The sequence below is a fragment of the Leuciscus leuciscus genome (genome assembly GCF_965113295.1).
Source record: "Leuciscus leuciscus genome assembly, chromosome: 17".
NCBI lineage: Eukaryota > Metazoa > Chordata > Actinopteri > Cypriniformes > Leuciscidae > Leuciscus > Leuciscus leuciscus.
This window is the reverse complement of record NC_138741.1, coordinates 29,067,668-29,085,470: the sequence shown is the minus strand read 5'-3', so window position 1 is coordinate 29,085,470 and position 17,803 is coordinate 29,067,668. Positions and strand designations below refer to the sequence as shown.

At 39.0% G+C, this 17,803-nt stretch overlaps 1 protein-coding gene and 2 long non-coding RNA genes across 4 annotated transcripts in view; 1 reads left to right on the top strand and 2 right to left on the bottom strand.

Moving 5' to 3' along the window:
• The window catches only part of LOC309479530, a 130,667-nt gene that overhangs the window by 66,170 nt on the left and 46,694 nt on the right, over positions 1 to 17,803 (top strand). The window lies entirely within an intron of this gene.
• LOC309479411 (tyrosine-protein kinase Src42A) lies at positions 1,740 to 17,737 on the bottom strand. Its single transcript, XM_082143539.1, has 9 exons — positions 17,409 to 17,737; positions 16,552 to 16,673; positions 16,216 to 16,382; positions 15,958 to 16,117; positions 9,532 to 9,687; positions 9,333 to 9,388; positions 5,448 to 5,595; positions 5,226 to 5,357; positions 1,740 to 2,125 (listed from the first exon to the last, which is right to left on the bottom strand). Exons 1-9 carry the CDS (start codon positions 17,690 to 17,692, stop codon positions 1,932 to 1,934), a joined length of 1,419 nt encoding a protein of 472 aa, XP_081999665.1. The 5' UTR covers positions 17,693 to 17,737; the 3' UTR covers positions 1,740 to 1,931.
• LOC309479521 lies at positions 10,951 to 13,028 on the bottom strand. 2 transcript variants are annotated; one of them, XR_014199260.1, is made up of 4 exons: positions 12,697 to 13,028; positions 12,150 to 12,206; positions 11,686 to 11,760; positions 10,951 to 11,596 (listed from the first exon to the last, which is right to left on the bottom strand). It is a non-coding gene; the product is annotated as an uncharacterized lncRNA (long non-coding RNA). The 2 variants fall into 2 exon arrangements; XR_014199261.1 differs by lacking the exon at positions 12,150 to 12,206.

The following is a 17,803-nucleotide window of genomic DNA, read 5'->3' as shown; positions in this document are numbered from 1 at the left end:
ATTAAAAATATTTTTGGATGACTCGTAACCGCGGGTAACCGCGGGTGACCGCAGGCACCCGCTCATTTCGGATCAACCCGCGCATCACTGATATCTATGCACCAGTCTGCGCACACGTCAGATCAGATCACTCGGACATGGCTGCGTATAAGTGGTAAAAACGATATAAATACTGTTCGTTTTCTCACACAAACCGCTCGTTTCGTGTCTTAGGCCATCAATGTGTACTTACGATGGGGAATTGTTTAATTTGGACGACGGGGAATTGTTTTAATTTGGACTCTGTGCTTGTGTTTTGAGATAATGACCATAGACCTGCATTATATGACTGACAGACAAGAACGGTTTGACCTAAAAATATCAAAATTGAAACTACTGCGGAAAAAAAGACACCTACATCTTGGATGCCCTTGAGGTAAGCTAAAACATACCAAAAATTTATTTCAAAGTGAACTATCCCTTTAAGAGCATCCTGCTTTTTCCATAGCGGATTGCTATTGTAACGGCGGATTTGCCAGGCGCGCGCCAGGAGCGGTTCACAGCCAAGGAGAGCAACGCTCTCGTCACGGCCGTAAAAGAGAGAAGTTACATTGAAATGGAGAAACCCACCCAAATTAACTTCGGTTAAACAGGCGTATGATAATTTGGGTAAATGTGTAAGCTAGATGTATGCTTTTATAATAAATCGTCTATCTGTCTATCTATCTATCTATCTATCTATCTATCTATCTATCTATCTATCTATCTATCTATCTATCTATCTATCTATCTATCTATTTTTTTAAATGTAATTTATTCCTGTGATGCGAAGCTGAATTTTCATCATCATTACTCCAGTCTTCAGTGTCACATGATCCTTCAGAAATCATTCTAATATGCTGAACATAAAGAAAATAGTGTAGGCTATACTTAGAAAACTATAAGTAGCACTGTAAAGCTTCTCTAATAGTCACAGTGTGGAATTCTTGATTAGGAATCGGCCAATGAAGTATTTACAGCGTTTAAAACATTAAAACATTATTTAAAACATTTTAGTAATGTAAAAGTCATTTGAAATGTTCTCAGAAGGAAGAAGGAAAACTGCCTTTTAAAAAAAGTGCATTTACAGTAATGGCAACAGCTCAGGCATTTTAAAAATTCACATTATTACATTCAAATGTTCTTAATCAGGTCACAGAAGATACATGCTCCAACAATAGTTTACGGAGTCAACATATAGAAAATTCATTTGCAAAGGCTCTGCTGTCACCAAATGTTGAAAGTTGACAGGCCATTTCACAACATCAGAACAGCCATTATTTTTCTAGTATAGCAACATTGGTCAAAAAAGGTCAGTCAGCAATGGAATATTGAAACTAAGAAACTTCATAATCACCTTAAGTAATACTAAGCAATACTACTAGTTACTAGTAATAGTAATTCATAATCATGTGCATGAGAGATTTATGTAACAGTCTTGATATAGTGTTTGGATGAATCTCATGGAACCTGTCAAGATGTCACATCACCCCAAAATTAAATAATATTGTTTTTGCATTGTGAAACTATTTTTTTATTTTTGACAATTAAGAACATTGTATTACACACATACATTTGTGACTTAAATGTTCTTAATTTTCATGAAAATAGTGTCACAATGCAATTTATTTTGCTTTTTTTATATATATAATACTCAAATTATATATACAGTATAATATATATATATATATATATATATATATATATATATATATATATATTATTTGAGTATTTACAAATCAATACATGACTTCTTGTACTGTCTTTATGTTGATTTAAATTTTGATTGTAATGCTTTATAATGCATTTCAGTAAAAAAAAAAAAATAATTGGGCGATTACCTCATGTTGGTTACATACTGTGTAAGATACTACATGCTCAAAAGATTCTCAACTCTCTCATATCTACAGAGTCTACTCCAGTTCAGTAACAGGCTCATGTATGAGAGCCATCAGCTTCTCCTGCAGCTCAGTAAATGTTGGCCTCTCTTCAGGGTTTGGCCTCCAGCACAGCAGCATAATGTCGTAGAGCGCTTCGGGGCAGCCAGGCGGTCGCTGCATACGCTCTCCTCTCTGAATGGCTCGAACGCATGTCATTTTGTCTTGATCTGAGATTGTAGAAGGAAGAAATATACCAGAGTTGGGTGAGATGCAATCCCAGCAAACAGGGAATGTTCTCGCAACTTTGGCTAACGTTCTGGCAAGGTTCTCTCAAAGTGCAATGAACAAACGTTCGGTCAGTAACATTAATAGAATATTCGTGGTTTTTAACACCATTTGCAGAACATTAGCACAAAAATGTTATATATACATCACTAATGGAACTTTTTTCTGAAACGTTTTAGTTGCACGTTATTACTAGTTTCAGAACCTTCAGAGAACATTCAAAAGTTACGTTACCACGTTTGCAAAATGATAAAATGGATCGTTCCCTTAATGTTTTCTTTAATGTTCACATAACCAAGAAAAAAAGCTAAAAACGCCTCGGTTACAACTGTAACCTTGGTTCCCTGAAGAGGGAACGAGCGTTGCGTCGAGATTGACGCTATGGGAACGCATTGCGTGATTGCATCATGAAGCACTTGTAAAATCAGTCCAATGGCGTATAGGCGGGTGACGTCATGGCAGGAAGCTATAAAGCGCACCCAGACCAAGCGTGTCAACTTCTGATAGGTCGAAGCAAGTCGATCACAGGCACGCCGGAAGTATGGCAAGGTGACGCAACGCTCGTTCCCTCTTCAGGGAACCGAGGTTACAGTCGTAACCGAGGCGTTGCCTTTCAAGGGAACTCGCGTTGCGTCGAGATTGACGCTATGGGAACGTCTATACCAACGCCACCATAGTGACCAGTTCCTGTCTTGTGTGAAATCAGGCGAGCACAACAAAGACAGAATAACCTGGGACCCAGGAGTGAAGCCCAAAAGTAGGTTTTAAACCCGATGAGTGTGTGCGGAAAGGAACCGCCCGCCGCACTAGCACCTCTTGTAGGGATACCCCTAATACAAGGCTACAAAGCCGCCATACTGCTCCTGCTTCAACGCACCATGGAGGAAACCGGTTTGTTTCCTGTGCAGGGAGCTCTAGAGAGATCGTGGCCTCAACAACCTCAGTTGAGAGACCCGAGTCTATGAGTTGGGCCCCCTCAGGGGCCAAACCCACACTCCCATAACTCTTTTCTCCAGAACTCCCGGAAGTAGAACAATCAGGGGAACCATGTACAGATGCTGAACTGCCACGTCTGCAAGTCCATATGAGCTCCACTGCCTCGGGGTGGAGTCTCCCTTCCCTGGGCCTCAGCCCCTGCCTCGACAGGATGTCTGCTCCCTGAATCTGGTGCCCAGGGATGTAGAGCCTGAACCATCATCACCATGTGATTAAGTGCCAGGTGAGATGGTGACCCGTCCATGGGCACCGAGTGACCATCCATGATCGCACCCCAGCCCGTGAGGGAAGCATCCGTCGTAAGCGTTAAGCTTTTACAGTAAAAATTTATAATCTATCCAAAACTAATCAACGAAATCAGTCTTTCATATGTCTGTAACATAGGTCTTTCATTTTTATTATAAGAAATATAAATGTTAATTTGCAGTTTAATACGTTGCTTATACAAATACTTTTTATTTCAACATATTTCAGTCGATTTTTACTCAATACTGTCACAGTGTCTGGTTTGTGTTTCCCCGGGTGTCCACTAGAGGTCTCTTTCCCTTCCTGTCACCATTCACTCTGGAACCGCAATTCCCATAATCCTTTGTCTGTTCTCATCACTCATCATTGCATGCAGCTGTTTCCCATTACATTGTTTAGTTTCTGTGTATAAATACCCTGTCTGTTTTAGTCCTTGTCACGGAGTCATTGTTAATCGTCACTACACTTCTGGTCTGCGTTCTGGCCTGTTTCTTGTTTTGTGTATTTGTATTTTGGATTGCTATCATGGATTTTGAACCTTGCCTGGATGACTACGAGATGGATTACACTTTATTAAACAACTACTGCCATACTGCATTTGGATCTACGTACTTTCCTGTGTGTCCCTGTGACAAATACAGTTTGCTAAAAACGAAACATTCATTCACACAGAAAAGCTAGTCTTTTTATGTTATTTATACTTTAAACTATTATTATTATTATTACTACAATATTTATTTTAAAAACGTAGAGTGCCTTAAAAATGATCACAACACTGGTAAGGCTTACCAGTATCTTATGTTTTGTGTGCAGCAGCCTCTGTGAACATCTCCTCTAGCAGCCTGGGCAGAGTCTGCAGCTTTACAGCAGGTCAGTGAGCTAGTGAGCCAGTTCCAAACACTGTCAGCAATCTTTACATCTTGTCATGGTCACATAAAAATTGTTTAATCAGCTAATATATCCCCTATATGTTTGTTTTAATGTCTACAGTCTCAGATCAGCTCCAGCAGTATCATCATCTTCATCAGCATCATCAGCAGCAGCAGCAACAGCAAAGTAAGCATTTACCAGAACAGGTATCACATTAATGTTAAAAATATTGTAAAGTATTAATTGCTGTATTTTTTTCTGTTTGCTTTGTTTTTATTTTCATTGTATAAATGCAACTCTTGTATTTTTGTAAATCAGTTTATGCCATGAAAGTAGCCACAGATGCTGACATGGCATTAAATAAAACTATACTGTACTGTACGAAACATGGGCCACGTTGATTTTGTCCTACACAGTTTACAGCTGTTCTTTATTATTCTGTATAACAGAGAAGAAAAATACATCAGGTTCGGACAATTTAAGATACTTCAGTTTCTAATCCCAGAGTTATTAATAGGCTATTAAAGGCTCGTCTGAGATTAGAATTCACTGGAGACCGTTGCGCCCCGAAGCACACGAGATGATGGGGTTGGCAGAACGGCCCCTGAGAGCAGATTTCACAGAGAGCGCTTGCTGAAGACACAGAAGCTGACAATGTTTGGTCTGGGTGCGCTTTATAGCTTCCTGCCATGACGTCACCCGCCTATACGCCATTGACTGATTTTACAAGTGCTTCATGATGCAATCACGCAATGCGTTCCCATAGCGTCAATCTCGACGCAACGTGAGTTCCCTTGAAAGGGAACTGGACGTTTTGAACAGAAATAATTTTTTCATAACCTAACGGGAGCATTAGTAAAGCATTCTTAGAACATATGTATTATGTTTAGTATTTTTTTACTTTAATATTTATGTATTAAGCATGTTTACCAGGGTACGGGTCATCTCCATACGTGATAATTTCAGTTAAAAGGATGCCGAAAGACCAGACGTCACTTTTGCTTGTGTACTCCTGGTTATCGAAAATCTCAGGGGCCATCCATTTTACAGGGACCCTAATATCTGCAGGTACATTAGAAAGAACTGTTGTAGTTATTGTTTGTCTTATCATTTGCTTGCATGAATGTATACTGTACGTATCAAATATCTCACCTGATGAAACCCTGTTTCCTGGTAGATTAATTTGAGCGAGTCCAAAATCGGCTATTTTGCAGCATTGCATGTCGGTAAGCAGAATGTTCTCAGCTCTCAGATCCCTGTGAACTATTTTGTTCTCAATGTAAGCCATTCCTTCTGTAATCTGAGAGATTCGGCAAAATAAATAATTAGTTTACCACAGGGCCTTAATCACCATAGACATTGAGGGGGAAAGTCCGCCCCAATAATTCGATATGGTTAAACTGTTTCCCCAAATTTCTTATACTTGCCAATATTTGACAAAAAGTTTTAAAAGTCACATTTTTTGTTGGTTTTACAGAACTCATCAATGTCAAAAATATAAAGAGTATTGCAGTTGTGCCCTCATAATCTTTAATTACAATAATTTGCAGCGACTTCTCTTCTCTGATGAGTGTTTAGATCCACCAATAGCAAACCACAACCATCCAATCAAAATCAAGTCCCGCCCAACATTTTTGAATCCCTCTCCTAGTGTTCAAGACATACTGTAGAGATGGCCTTGGTTTAGCATAAAAAAATTTTTAATAAAAATTCCCTGATGAAAAAAGAGACTAGGCTGATGCTGCTGTTTTATCTTGCCATGGTTAAATCAGCCTTTATAAAGCAAGTTGCACTGCTGACGTTGTGCCAGATGTAAATAAGTGTTAAAGGTGCTCTAAGCGATGTTGGGTGACGTCACTTGTTGACGTTCAAAGTATTGTCAAACAAAACGGAGGCTAGCTCGACCCTCCCTCCTCCTCATCCCGTCCCCTCCCCCTCCCTTCCGTGTAAATTCGGGACTTCGTGCATTCCTTCTCCTCTTCCCTCTTCTTTGCTATTTGTTCATCGGAACGTCATCTCTTTGGTTGTGTGTCGGAGAATTTAATTCTAATGTTAGTCGTTGTCGTTGTCTAGGACATCTCTCCTCAAGCTTACTTCCCTCTTCATGCTTCTCTCTCCTCCACTCCCCACACCCCCGTTCATGTGCACGCGCACTAACCCCCACCCCCAAATCGTTCTTGTCGGTTATTGGCTAGAACACCGTTTGTTATGTTTCGTGGTCCAGGCTGGCCCAGTTTGTTTTTGTTGCCGTTTGCGGAGCCTGGGCTGTCTACAGAGACCGCGTTTTTTTACAGTGTGTTCAGGGGATTAGTACCCTGGTAATCCAGAGTTCTCGCGAGAGCACAAGTTGAATTTGCTCAGCGAGTTACTCTGGTGTCGAGTAATGATGCTCATTAAATATGCCCCTCGATCTGAGCTGCACCAATCACATCGGGTTATCTGATATAGGCGGGCCAGAGGCGAGCTAAACAGATGACGACAGCGCTGTGACGTCGAAGTCATTAGTAAACATTGCAAGAAGGCTATGGATGAACACCAGTTGTTTGAAACGGCTTTGGCCGCTACAATGAACGAGTTAGACTTGGCTTTTTATCTAAAACAGGAACAGAAGACGCCGCTCAAATCGTTCCTTTGCAAGAAGGACGTTTTTGCTGTTTTGCCGACGGGATACGGTAAGAGTCTAATCTACCAGTTAGCTCCGCTGGAAGCTAAGCGTATGGAGTTTATTGTTGTGATTGGTCGTAGTGTTATCCAATTGCGTGCAGTGAGTTTTTCAAATGCATGTTTGGTGCCGCCCCCCGAGCTGGGCGATTTTCATCAGTCGACGCCAGACCATTAATCTTTTAGATTTAGATCTGGATTTCCAGGCTAGGGGACTAGTGGATAGTGAGGAGATGTTTGCTGTATGTGACAAAACATGTTTCAGCCTAAAAAACGTGTGATATCGCTTAGAGCATCTTTAATGCATTTGTACGATGAGGGCTTCCTCTTTCCTCGTTCCTCACCTCCATAAGTGTATTTAGAGAATTAATATGTCCTTCATGATGATCGATTTTCGGGTCATGGGTTGAAGGGCGGAGGAGTGAGGAAATGAGGAAACATTAAAATGAATATTGAGGAGCAGCCAATCTTGCATGACAGCAGCACCGAACGGAATTGCAGAAATAATGAACATGCCATCTCTCTCCCTAACATCAATATCAATGTTGCTGTGTCGGGCCACCTAAACCAACAGAGCAACAAGTCTATGAACTGCTTACTTATAGAGATACAAATATATTATATTGATAAATATTGGTTATATGTAAACCTTGTACAACCACTCTTATTTGTCAAAAGACACTTTTCACAATCCTAATAGATAAAATCCTGCCCTACATTTCCCCCACCTTTTAAATAAATCCGACTGTGGGAGTTTCCTGTTAAGCTTAATTGTTTTTAAAGGTTTAGTTCACCCAAAAATGAAAAGTCTGTCAGTAATTACTCAGCCTCATGCCGTTCCAAACCCGTATGATCTTCGGAACACAAATGAAGATCTATTTGAAATCTAAGCCAGTTTTTTACTCTCCATTGACAGCTACACAACTATCACTTTGATGCTTCAAAAAGATCATTAGGAGATCATAAAACTAATCCATATGAATTCAGCGGTTTAGCCCAAATTTCCTGAAGAGACACGAACATTTTATATGATGAGCAGATTGAATTTAGGCATTTATTTACATTTAAGTATTGATCAGCGGACATAAACAGAAGGTTTAACAAACCTTTTTGAGGAAGCTCAAACGTGCTGCGTAACACGAGAATGAACCTCACTGGTTCTTGCAAAGCTCAAACGTGCTGTGTAACACGAGAATGAAGTGGTAGTTGTCAATGGAGGGACAGAAAGCTCTCAGGTTTACATTTGTGTTCTGAAGATCAATGAAAGACTACTGGGTTTGGGGGCCCTATCTTGCACCCAGCGCAAGTGACTTTGTACACCGACGCATGTATCATTCCTATTTTGCACTGGCGCAAAGCGGACTTTTCCCTCCACAGAAGCACGTCGGTAAGTTAGGAAATACACTTGCGCTCCCGGGGGCGGTTCAGCGCAAAGAGGAGGCGTGTTCCGGCGCAAACGTTCCTTCATGCTATTTTGCAGGTTTAGAAAATAATTGCGCCACTAACCAGGAAAAAATAGTTTAAAGTCAGTGGCGGGTTGCGCATGTTATTCATATTCTATTTTAAGCCATAATCAATGTAGCGTGTGCACAACGCGCATACACTTTGATTCTCTCATCTACACAGAAGCAGCAGTTTTCATTTTTGCAAATCATACATTATTACGATAGATAGATAGATAGATAGATAGATAGATAGATAGATAGATAGATAGATAGATAGATAGATAGATAGATAGATAGATAGACGATTTATTATAAAAGCATACATCTAGCTTACACATTTACCCAAATTATCATACGCCTGTTTAACCGAAGTTAATTTGGGTGGGTTTCTCCATTTCAATGTAACTTCTCTCTTTTACGGCCGTGACGAGAGCGTTGTTCTCCTTGGCTGTGAACCTGGCAAATCCGCCGTTACAATAGCAATCCGCTATGGAAAAAGCGCGTCTTCTCTTAAAGGGAATGTGAGATGACGCTCTGATTGGTTTATTTCACGTTACGCCCAAACCACACCTATGAATAATGAAGCTACTTCAGACCAACCCATTTTAGATTTGCGCCTGGCGCAAGAGTCATTTATCCCGCCGGGAAAATAGCAACAGCGCCGAGACCCGCCCACAAAGTTACTTGCGCTTTGCGCTTGACACTTGCGTTTCAGATCGTTAAAATAGGGCCCTGGAACTATGATGGTGAGTAATTAATGACAGAATTTAAATTTTTGGTTGAACAATCCCTTTAAGGAAAACGGTCTATGATTTTTGATATTTGATATTTGCCCTGGTCTAAAAACTGGTCATATGATTTTTGATATTTGATATTTGCCCTGGTCTAAAAATTCTCCAGATCTCAATTACTCTCAAAGAAATCAAGTTACCTGGACAGCAAAATCCATCATGAGCGAAAACTCTAGATCTTGTTTCTCTTTGTGGCCTGGGGAAAGATATAAGCTTATGTGAATATCTAAATTGTTTCTTTTTTTTCTGTAAAAGCAATGTGTCAATTAAGATCAAGATTGAGGTAAAGGTATCTGTGGTGTTTATTATCTGCATACAAGTTAATATTAGTTCACTTACCGATGAGAAATGTCTTTAAAGAGCCATTTTTCATGAGCTCTGTCACTAAACAGACGGGTTCACTAGTGGTACACACAGCATAGAGCCTCAGCAAACGCTCATGATGCAGCTCTTTCATGATGTCAATCTCTGTTTTGATATATGGATAATTGACAACTGCAAGTAAAATGGTACAGACAAAAAGTTGCATCATGAAACAAACCAAGAAAAAATATTTATGAGCCAAAACATTATGACCAGTCACAGATGAAGCGAATATCATTAATCATCTCCTAACAAGGCCACATGTTAAGGTCTGGGCAGAGTATATGGTAAGCAAATAATCATTTCTCATAATCAATGTGTTGATGCAGGAGAAATGGGCAGGAATAAAGATCTGAGCGACTTTGACTAGAGCCAAATTGTTATTGCAAGGTGAATGGGTCAGAGTATCTCTGAAACGGCAAGGCTGGTGTGTTGCTCCCGGTCAGCAGTGGTGAGAACAGTTATCCAAGGTGGGACAAACCATAAACCAGTTACAGGTGTGTTGGGCGCCCAGAGCTCATTGATGCACAAGAGCAAGGAAGGTTATGCCGTCCGGTCCGAGCCAACAGAATGTCCACTGTGGGACAAGTCGCACAAAATTTAAATGATGGTTACGGGAGGAATACCACAACACAGAGCATCATTCTCCTGTGTAGACGCAGACCTATCAGAGTGCCTGTAAAAATAAAAGGTGCCTGGAGGAACCTTTTGGGGTTCTTCACTTTGCCACACCGGCGGAACCGTCTGTAGATCCTCTAGGCACCCTTTAAAAAGTGGTGGTTCTCTGAAGAACCACACAAGTTTCCTGAGGAACTCTTATATTAGGCACTGTGTGGAACCACTTTGGGTGCCTCCAGGAACCAAATTTCATTTTTTTTATATTTAATTTCATGTTGTTACTATGGTTACCTTTGACTTCTATTATAATAAACAAATTGAACCAAATACAAAATAAGAATTGTTTATTACATATTTTATATTCATTTTTATACATACACTTCCATGCACATGAAAAAAAAGTTAACTATACATTAATATCAATGAATACACAAAAAAAAAGTATAATACATAAGCAACATGAATAATCAACCATAGTCACACAAGAAAAGACATTTCAACAAAATGCATGGAAACGCATATGTTCCAGGAAATAAATCAATGTAAAAAAATATATATATACATTTTGACTAATTAAAAATGTCCATCTTCACTTAACTTTAAAAAATTTGTGTTTCAGTCCAATTGTTAAGTCTGACATCACTGTTTCCAGGTCCAAAAGCTCTATCAGATGCCAAAAACAAACAAACAGTGCTAATATGCACTCATTGTACTGTAATATTCCTGAAAATTATGATCCTAACCTTTATCTCTATTCCGAAATCTCTGTTATTCAGCTATTTTGAATCATAAAATGTTGAAGTCTGGGATGCCGTTAGACTGGAGACTGTAATGTACACTATGACTTTTGAAAAGCTTAAATGTGTGACTTGAATCAACAGTGTTCATAAATGGTTGTTGAGTATTCTCATGAAACAAGATAGAGGAAGTAGAGGCTTCGACCTGGAAACAGTATTAAGGTGAAGTAAAATTATCTGTTGTTCTGTGAATGTTCACTGGTGAATTTCAGTCATTTCAATAAGAATCCACACAATCAGCAATTTCGTTTGTGGTCACAAATGTCACTATGGGACCAAGTTGGTCACTGGAATGCTGCTTGACTCCTGTGTGAGCTGTGCTTCATACATTACGTCGCTACACTGCTGACAATGGTCAATGGACTTTTTTGCCTGTGTAATTTCACGAAATTCAAAAATGTGACAGCACCTTTACTCACTGCAACATAAAATGCAATCAATAATAAAATCTTCACGAGTGACATGTGAGATACTTAAAGAGTTAGAAAACTGAAAAGGTGCATCAGCTTCATTTTCCGTTTGTTTTTCCTCTTTTTTGGTGGATGGTCCAGGCACTTCAGTGATTTTCAGGTCTACAGGAGGATTTTTATTCTTGTTCAAACTTGTATTTCAGCTTACCGAGATCCCTGCAAAGAACACAATTTACTGTTAGTAGGGTTATTAAAGTGATAGTTGTGAAATGTTAATAAAATTTCAGCCTTGTGACGTTCCAAACCTGTTTGACTTTCTGTCTGTGGAACCCAAAAGCAGATCTCAGGCATAATGCAACCCCAGTCACTGTTCGATTTCACTGCATGAAACAAGCAGAAAACAATTATGTAAATCATTCATGAAACCATTCTGTACACTTGTCTAGTTCAATTCAATGCAACAATTTATGTAAAAATGGTTAAGCTCCAAAAATGTAAGAAAAGATCCTAAAAATAATCAATGAGTTCACAACTCATGTGTTATGGGTTGTGTTGTAAGTCTTCTGAAGCCATATATAGCTTTTTATAGTGATAATAATAATATAAAATAATAGTGATATTATTTTTCTGAGTAACATGAATGAGATTTGAGAGCATGAGGGAAGATTTTCAAAGAATAACTGATTAAAAAACACAAGTACACAGTCAAACAATACAATTTCACACAGAAAAGTTCATACTAATAAAGCATGTGGAGCAGGTAACTTACTGTAATTCAATGTTGCCACTGAAATATTCAGATTATTTTAGAAATGTAATGGTTGTTCTGGGGAAACAAAATAACAAAGCTAATTATTAACAACATAATATTTATTGACCAGTAAATGGCTCTAAAATGGTATTTGAAAGAATGAGAGCACCTGTAGTAAAGTTAGGCTAAACAAAAACAGACCAAACTATATTAACTGGCTTTTGTTATTCATAACAAACGCCAATGACGACAGCAGGAATCAGCTACATTAGTTAGGCTATATCAGCAATTTGAAGACACAGTTGTACAGAATATGTTGAATGAATGACTAAATCAATCTAAGACAATAAGTCAATCATTTCCATTTGCTCATTAGATCAACGTATAGTTAACATCGCGGGCCGGCTAAAACCTTCATACCAGATACTGTGCAATAAACGAGTGGTAAACACTGTAAAAACCAAACGTAGTAATGTATAATACATTTAGTTTATATATATATGTGTGTGTTTGAATATATAGTGAGTAGACTCTGTATTTATATTTATTTGGCGAGTTTACAAACCTTGTAACGGAGAGCCGAACAAACGTCGGAAGCTTTGATGAGAGGAGCCGTTAGTTTCCCGGTGACGTCGATCAGCTGAGCTTTGATTGCGCGCGAGCAGCGCGAGCATCACTGAAGCTACGACAGCTGAGGAATAGCAGCAGTTTCGTGACAGAATAAAACTTTTCTTCCGACTCCTGGTTCTTCTTATTCATATTATTAATATTATTATTAGTGTTGTTGTTTAAGGTTTAAATTAATCAATAAAATAGGCCTATACTAAATAAATGTAAGCTACCCAGGTGAAAAAGAGGTAGGCTACTGTTAAATGTATTAAAAATGCATTAAAGTATATTTGTATTGTAGGCCTATTAAAAACACACTCAAGTGCATTTTTAATACATTTAATAGTACGTGTTTTTCACCTGGGTATGTATACTGAATCAAACTTAAGTAGCCTATAATAATAATAATAGGATAATAATAATCTTATTCTGGCCTCACTGAACCATTGGGTTCCTCCAGATGCTGGCTTTAACATAAGAGATCTTCCAGGAACCACTTAAATGTTAAAAGATCTTCCAATAACCCTTTTATCGCATTCAAGTTCCTCTATCTTCCCCCAAAGCACTTTGAGGTCTCATGGTAATGAAAAGGTGACTCCAGAACCTGTGAACTAAATACAAAGTGCTTAAAGGATCCCATAAGTTCCAGCAAGAACCTCAAAAATGGTCAATGCTCCTCCAGTAACCCTACAATAGGAGAAAGAGCTTTGAGGCACTTAAATTACATTTTGAAGTTCCTTGAGTATCCGACAGGATATTTGAGGCTCCTTTAGTTTTTACAGTGTATGATGACCCCTGTCCACCATCGAAAGAGCTTACAATAGGCACGCAAGCATTGGAACTGGAACTTGGTGAGGTGGAACAAGGTCGCCAGGCCCGATGAGTCCTGCTTTCTTTTACATCATGTGGACGGCCATGTACGTGTGCGCCGTTAACATGGAGAAGTGACAACGACAAGCCGATAGAGGGAGTGTGATGCTCTGGGCAATGTTCTTCTGGGAAACACTGGGTCCGGCCATTTATGTGTATTTTGACAGGTGTGACCGATCATAAACATTGTTTATGACCAGGTACACCCCTTCATGACAATAGTGGCCTCTTTCAGCAGGATAATGCACCTGCCACACTGCACACATTGTTCAGGAATGGTTTGAGGAAGATGATGAAGAACTCAAGGTGTTTCCCTGGTCAAAAAATTCCCCAGATCTCAATCCAACCGAGCAAATGTGGGATGTGCTGGACCAACAAGTTCAATCCACGGTGGCTCCACCTCATAACCTACAGAACTTGAAGGATCTGCTGTTTACAGCATTCAGGGCTCTTGTATAGTCCATGCCTTGGTAGTTCGGCGCTGATTTGGTCATATGCGGAGGACCAACAGCTTATTAGGCAGATGGTCACACCTGTAGGAGTTTCTTTCTTCTGTTGAACACAAAAGAAGTTCTATCATGACAACTCTCTGAAGATTTTTAGCATGGTAATGGATATTACTATGTTAATGTATTTGGTCTTGGCTGCTGAATTGCTGCTGTTGTTGTAGATTATTGCTGCTGCTGCTGCTGTAGAACAAGTACAGGAACTTGCGACTGTATACAATAATACAATACATATCCGATACGCTGCTGCACAAATATCATATACCAATTACCCCTAGCAGATCTTTACAGGTGGAGCTGGGGAAGGTGGAGGCTTTTAGACGAACTCTGAAAGCACGCTGCAAACTGCTATCGTGAATGATAACCAGCCATTTAAATGTTGAGCAACAAGCTCATTGGCTGCAGATGCGACATGAACCAATCAGCTTGTGTCAAGTAGTTGACGTTGTAAATATCACCAGTTTGCATTAAGGACCCATCAGCCGGCGCCATATATGGAGTTTCATGACAGAACTAGGCATATAGTATACTTACTATGGAAGTCAATGGGTGCCATCAACTTTCTGGTCATCAGCATTCTTTGAAATATCTTCTTTTGTGTTGAACAGAAGAAAGAAACTCAAACAGGTTTGAAACAACTTGAGGATAAGTAATGACATAATTTAAAATTTTGGATGAACTATCCCTTTTACCCTTGTGTGGTGTTCATATTTTTGTTATTCAGCCAGTGTTCTATGGGTCTGGTGGACCCGCTGCATTTTTGGGTTTTTAATTCAACATAATCAAACAATTTCTGTTAAAATACTCAACAGATGTTTACTTCATCCCAATTACAAGCAATATAAACAGCATATATGGTTAATATTTTCCCTTTACCTTTTAGATCACATTTAAGAATTGCAACCTTGTGTGGGAATGGCAGGGGTAGAAACAAAACTCACTTTTGCACTCACACTCTCTCACACTTACACACAATCTCTCTCTCACATGCACGCACACACTCACGCACGCACACACACACTCACGCACACACAAACTCGCACTCACACACACTCACTTGGATACGTGGTTTACACACACACATAGGCGTAATGGTTTTCCTATAATGTACAAACTGTACAATCTATCCCCCTATACTAACCCTACCCCTAAACCTACCAATCACAGAAAACGTTGGGCCTTTTTTGAATTTCAAAAAACACCATTTAGTATGTTTTTTAAGCCGTCTGGTTTATGAGGACACAGATGTCCTCATAAACCATGTTTACGTTGTAATACCCATGTCATCATTATACACATTTGTGTCCTCATAAACCATATACAAGAACACACACACACCCACACACACAATAACAGCAAGCCCTGACAGGAGGAGGACAGAGTAAAGGTACACAGGACCTAAAATTTCCACACTATTATTAGCCCCAGTGGACCCGAACATCCTGTGTGTAATATAAATGTGTAGGGGGGGTGTACAGTGTGTGGTCATTGAAAATGTGTTCTGATATATGTTCTTCACAGAAAATGAGCCAAGGCCAATGAGTCTGAGGTTGAAAAAATAATTAATTGTATCATTTTTCTTTTGATAAAAAATTTAAACGGGTCCAACAGACCCGAACACCATACAAGGGTACAAGGGCAGATTATTTATTTACCCTTTACAGATAAATGTAAAGGGTAAAAAAAATATGGTATTCCATGTTTATGTCTAACCAAGTTGTGCATTTTGTTTGCTTTTGTATGATAAACACTGTTGGTTCACCACTCAATATCCAACGTAAAATATGGGACCTGAAGTAAAACCTGTCGAGAGCCACTGAATTAATCGATTTATTAATTACCTTTGAACTCTTTGATGGCCACATCTGTTGTCTTGTTCCAGAGCCCCTGCCACACATCGGCAAACGCCCCACTGCCGAGCTTCTTTATTCTGATTAGTGAACTTCTCTCTACCTCCCATTTGGAGTCAAATGACAGAGTAAGAGGAGCTGGCTGGTCCAGCTAGAAGAGTAATGAACAGATTGGAAGTGAACTGAAAAACTTATTTATAGGATGCTGCCCTGCTTTCAATAATCTGTAGGTTCAGACTCTTTACTGACCTTCACACAGGGTTCATGAAGCTTTGTGCAGAGTCCGCCTTCATTTTTAGAGTAAAACTCTACCAGCTCACGCAAGGTCTGGAAAGGTGTATGATGAACAAGGAAAAACTGCTTTTCGCTTTCCCTCTGCTTGATCCGGTAATGTCGTACATGAGGTCCATTCCTCACTTTAAATTAAATAATTACAGAAAATGTTATTCAGCTGTTCTGAAAGTTAAGATTAAGACTGGTTCATTTTTAAATTATATCTTTTCAACGTAGTTAGAGTGCAAAAAATACAGTTAAATGAAAAGCAGTAGAGGCTTGAGACATGATGTGTGTGTGAATCACATGTACCTGATAAGTAGTAATTGTTATTCTCACAACACTTCCAGATGAGAAATGCACCCTCATGATTCTGGGGTCTCAGCAAACATCTCCGGGCCTCTATACGCATTTTAACATTCTCAAAATACCATCTGAAAATAGATTGATACTAGTTTTTATGACGTTCATTTTTATTTGTGTCCAATGTATGTGGTGTAACAACATTCTACTACCACATATTAACTGAACAATAAAGTAAACAATATAATGGATGAATCTCGAAGAAGAAAAAAAACCTCTTTCACATACTGATATACATGTACAATTTTATATATGCAATTTTATTTATATAGGCATATACAATTATAGATAAATAAACTGAAAAATAAATGTACTATTTATTTATTATTACATTTATTGATTTGCAAAGTATCATTTTAAGTTTAATAAACTGTAATATTTATGCAGATTTTTTATTTGTAAAAATTATTTTGTCTGGACAGGTTGGGAAAAAACAATTTTATTCAACATTATTAATTAAAATATGGAGGAAATGTGTTTATTTGATATTTGAATAATGTTACATGATCTTTATTTTATTATTTATTTTACTTGTCTCATGACAGTTTTCATGAGATTCATCCTAATAGCATATATCTTGGTGTTCTATAAGTAATTTCCAAACCCCATCTCTGTGATCATTCTCATGAGTCATTTCTACAGCAATAACAGCACTGTATGCTGTTTCACCAAAACTTGTGAAACTGGAAAGATGGGATTCCAGTTTCATTCAGGGCAAGGATTCAAAACACAAAGCATGAGATAACTCTGTACATTATTCATTCACACAAGCTCGAAATGATCAAAAGAACAACTCAAGTACTTACAACTCGGCCTCTACGCTATCCAGCGGCTTGACGAAGTCTTTAGGCACATATCCATGTTCCTGCACTTTAGATCCGTCAACCTTAGCTGTTTGTCTCCTCACGAACAACCAGTACTCAGTCTCAGATATCACTTCCAGAACATCTCCTTTCTTCAGATTTAGATCCCATATTGTGCGTGAGGGATAGTCGTGGATTGACTTGACCCTGTGACGGTTGATGGACGGCTGTTCTTTCTTCGTTCGGCAACACCGGCGGCAGCAGCGTTTACAGGAAGAGTTCCCCATGTTCACCAGTCATATCTTCTCATGCCGTGCGCATAAGAGCAGAATGATGGTACAGTGGCATGACTAGGTTACTATAATACCAACTCACTGTATAGCCAGACAAGATCCTAT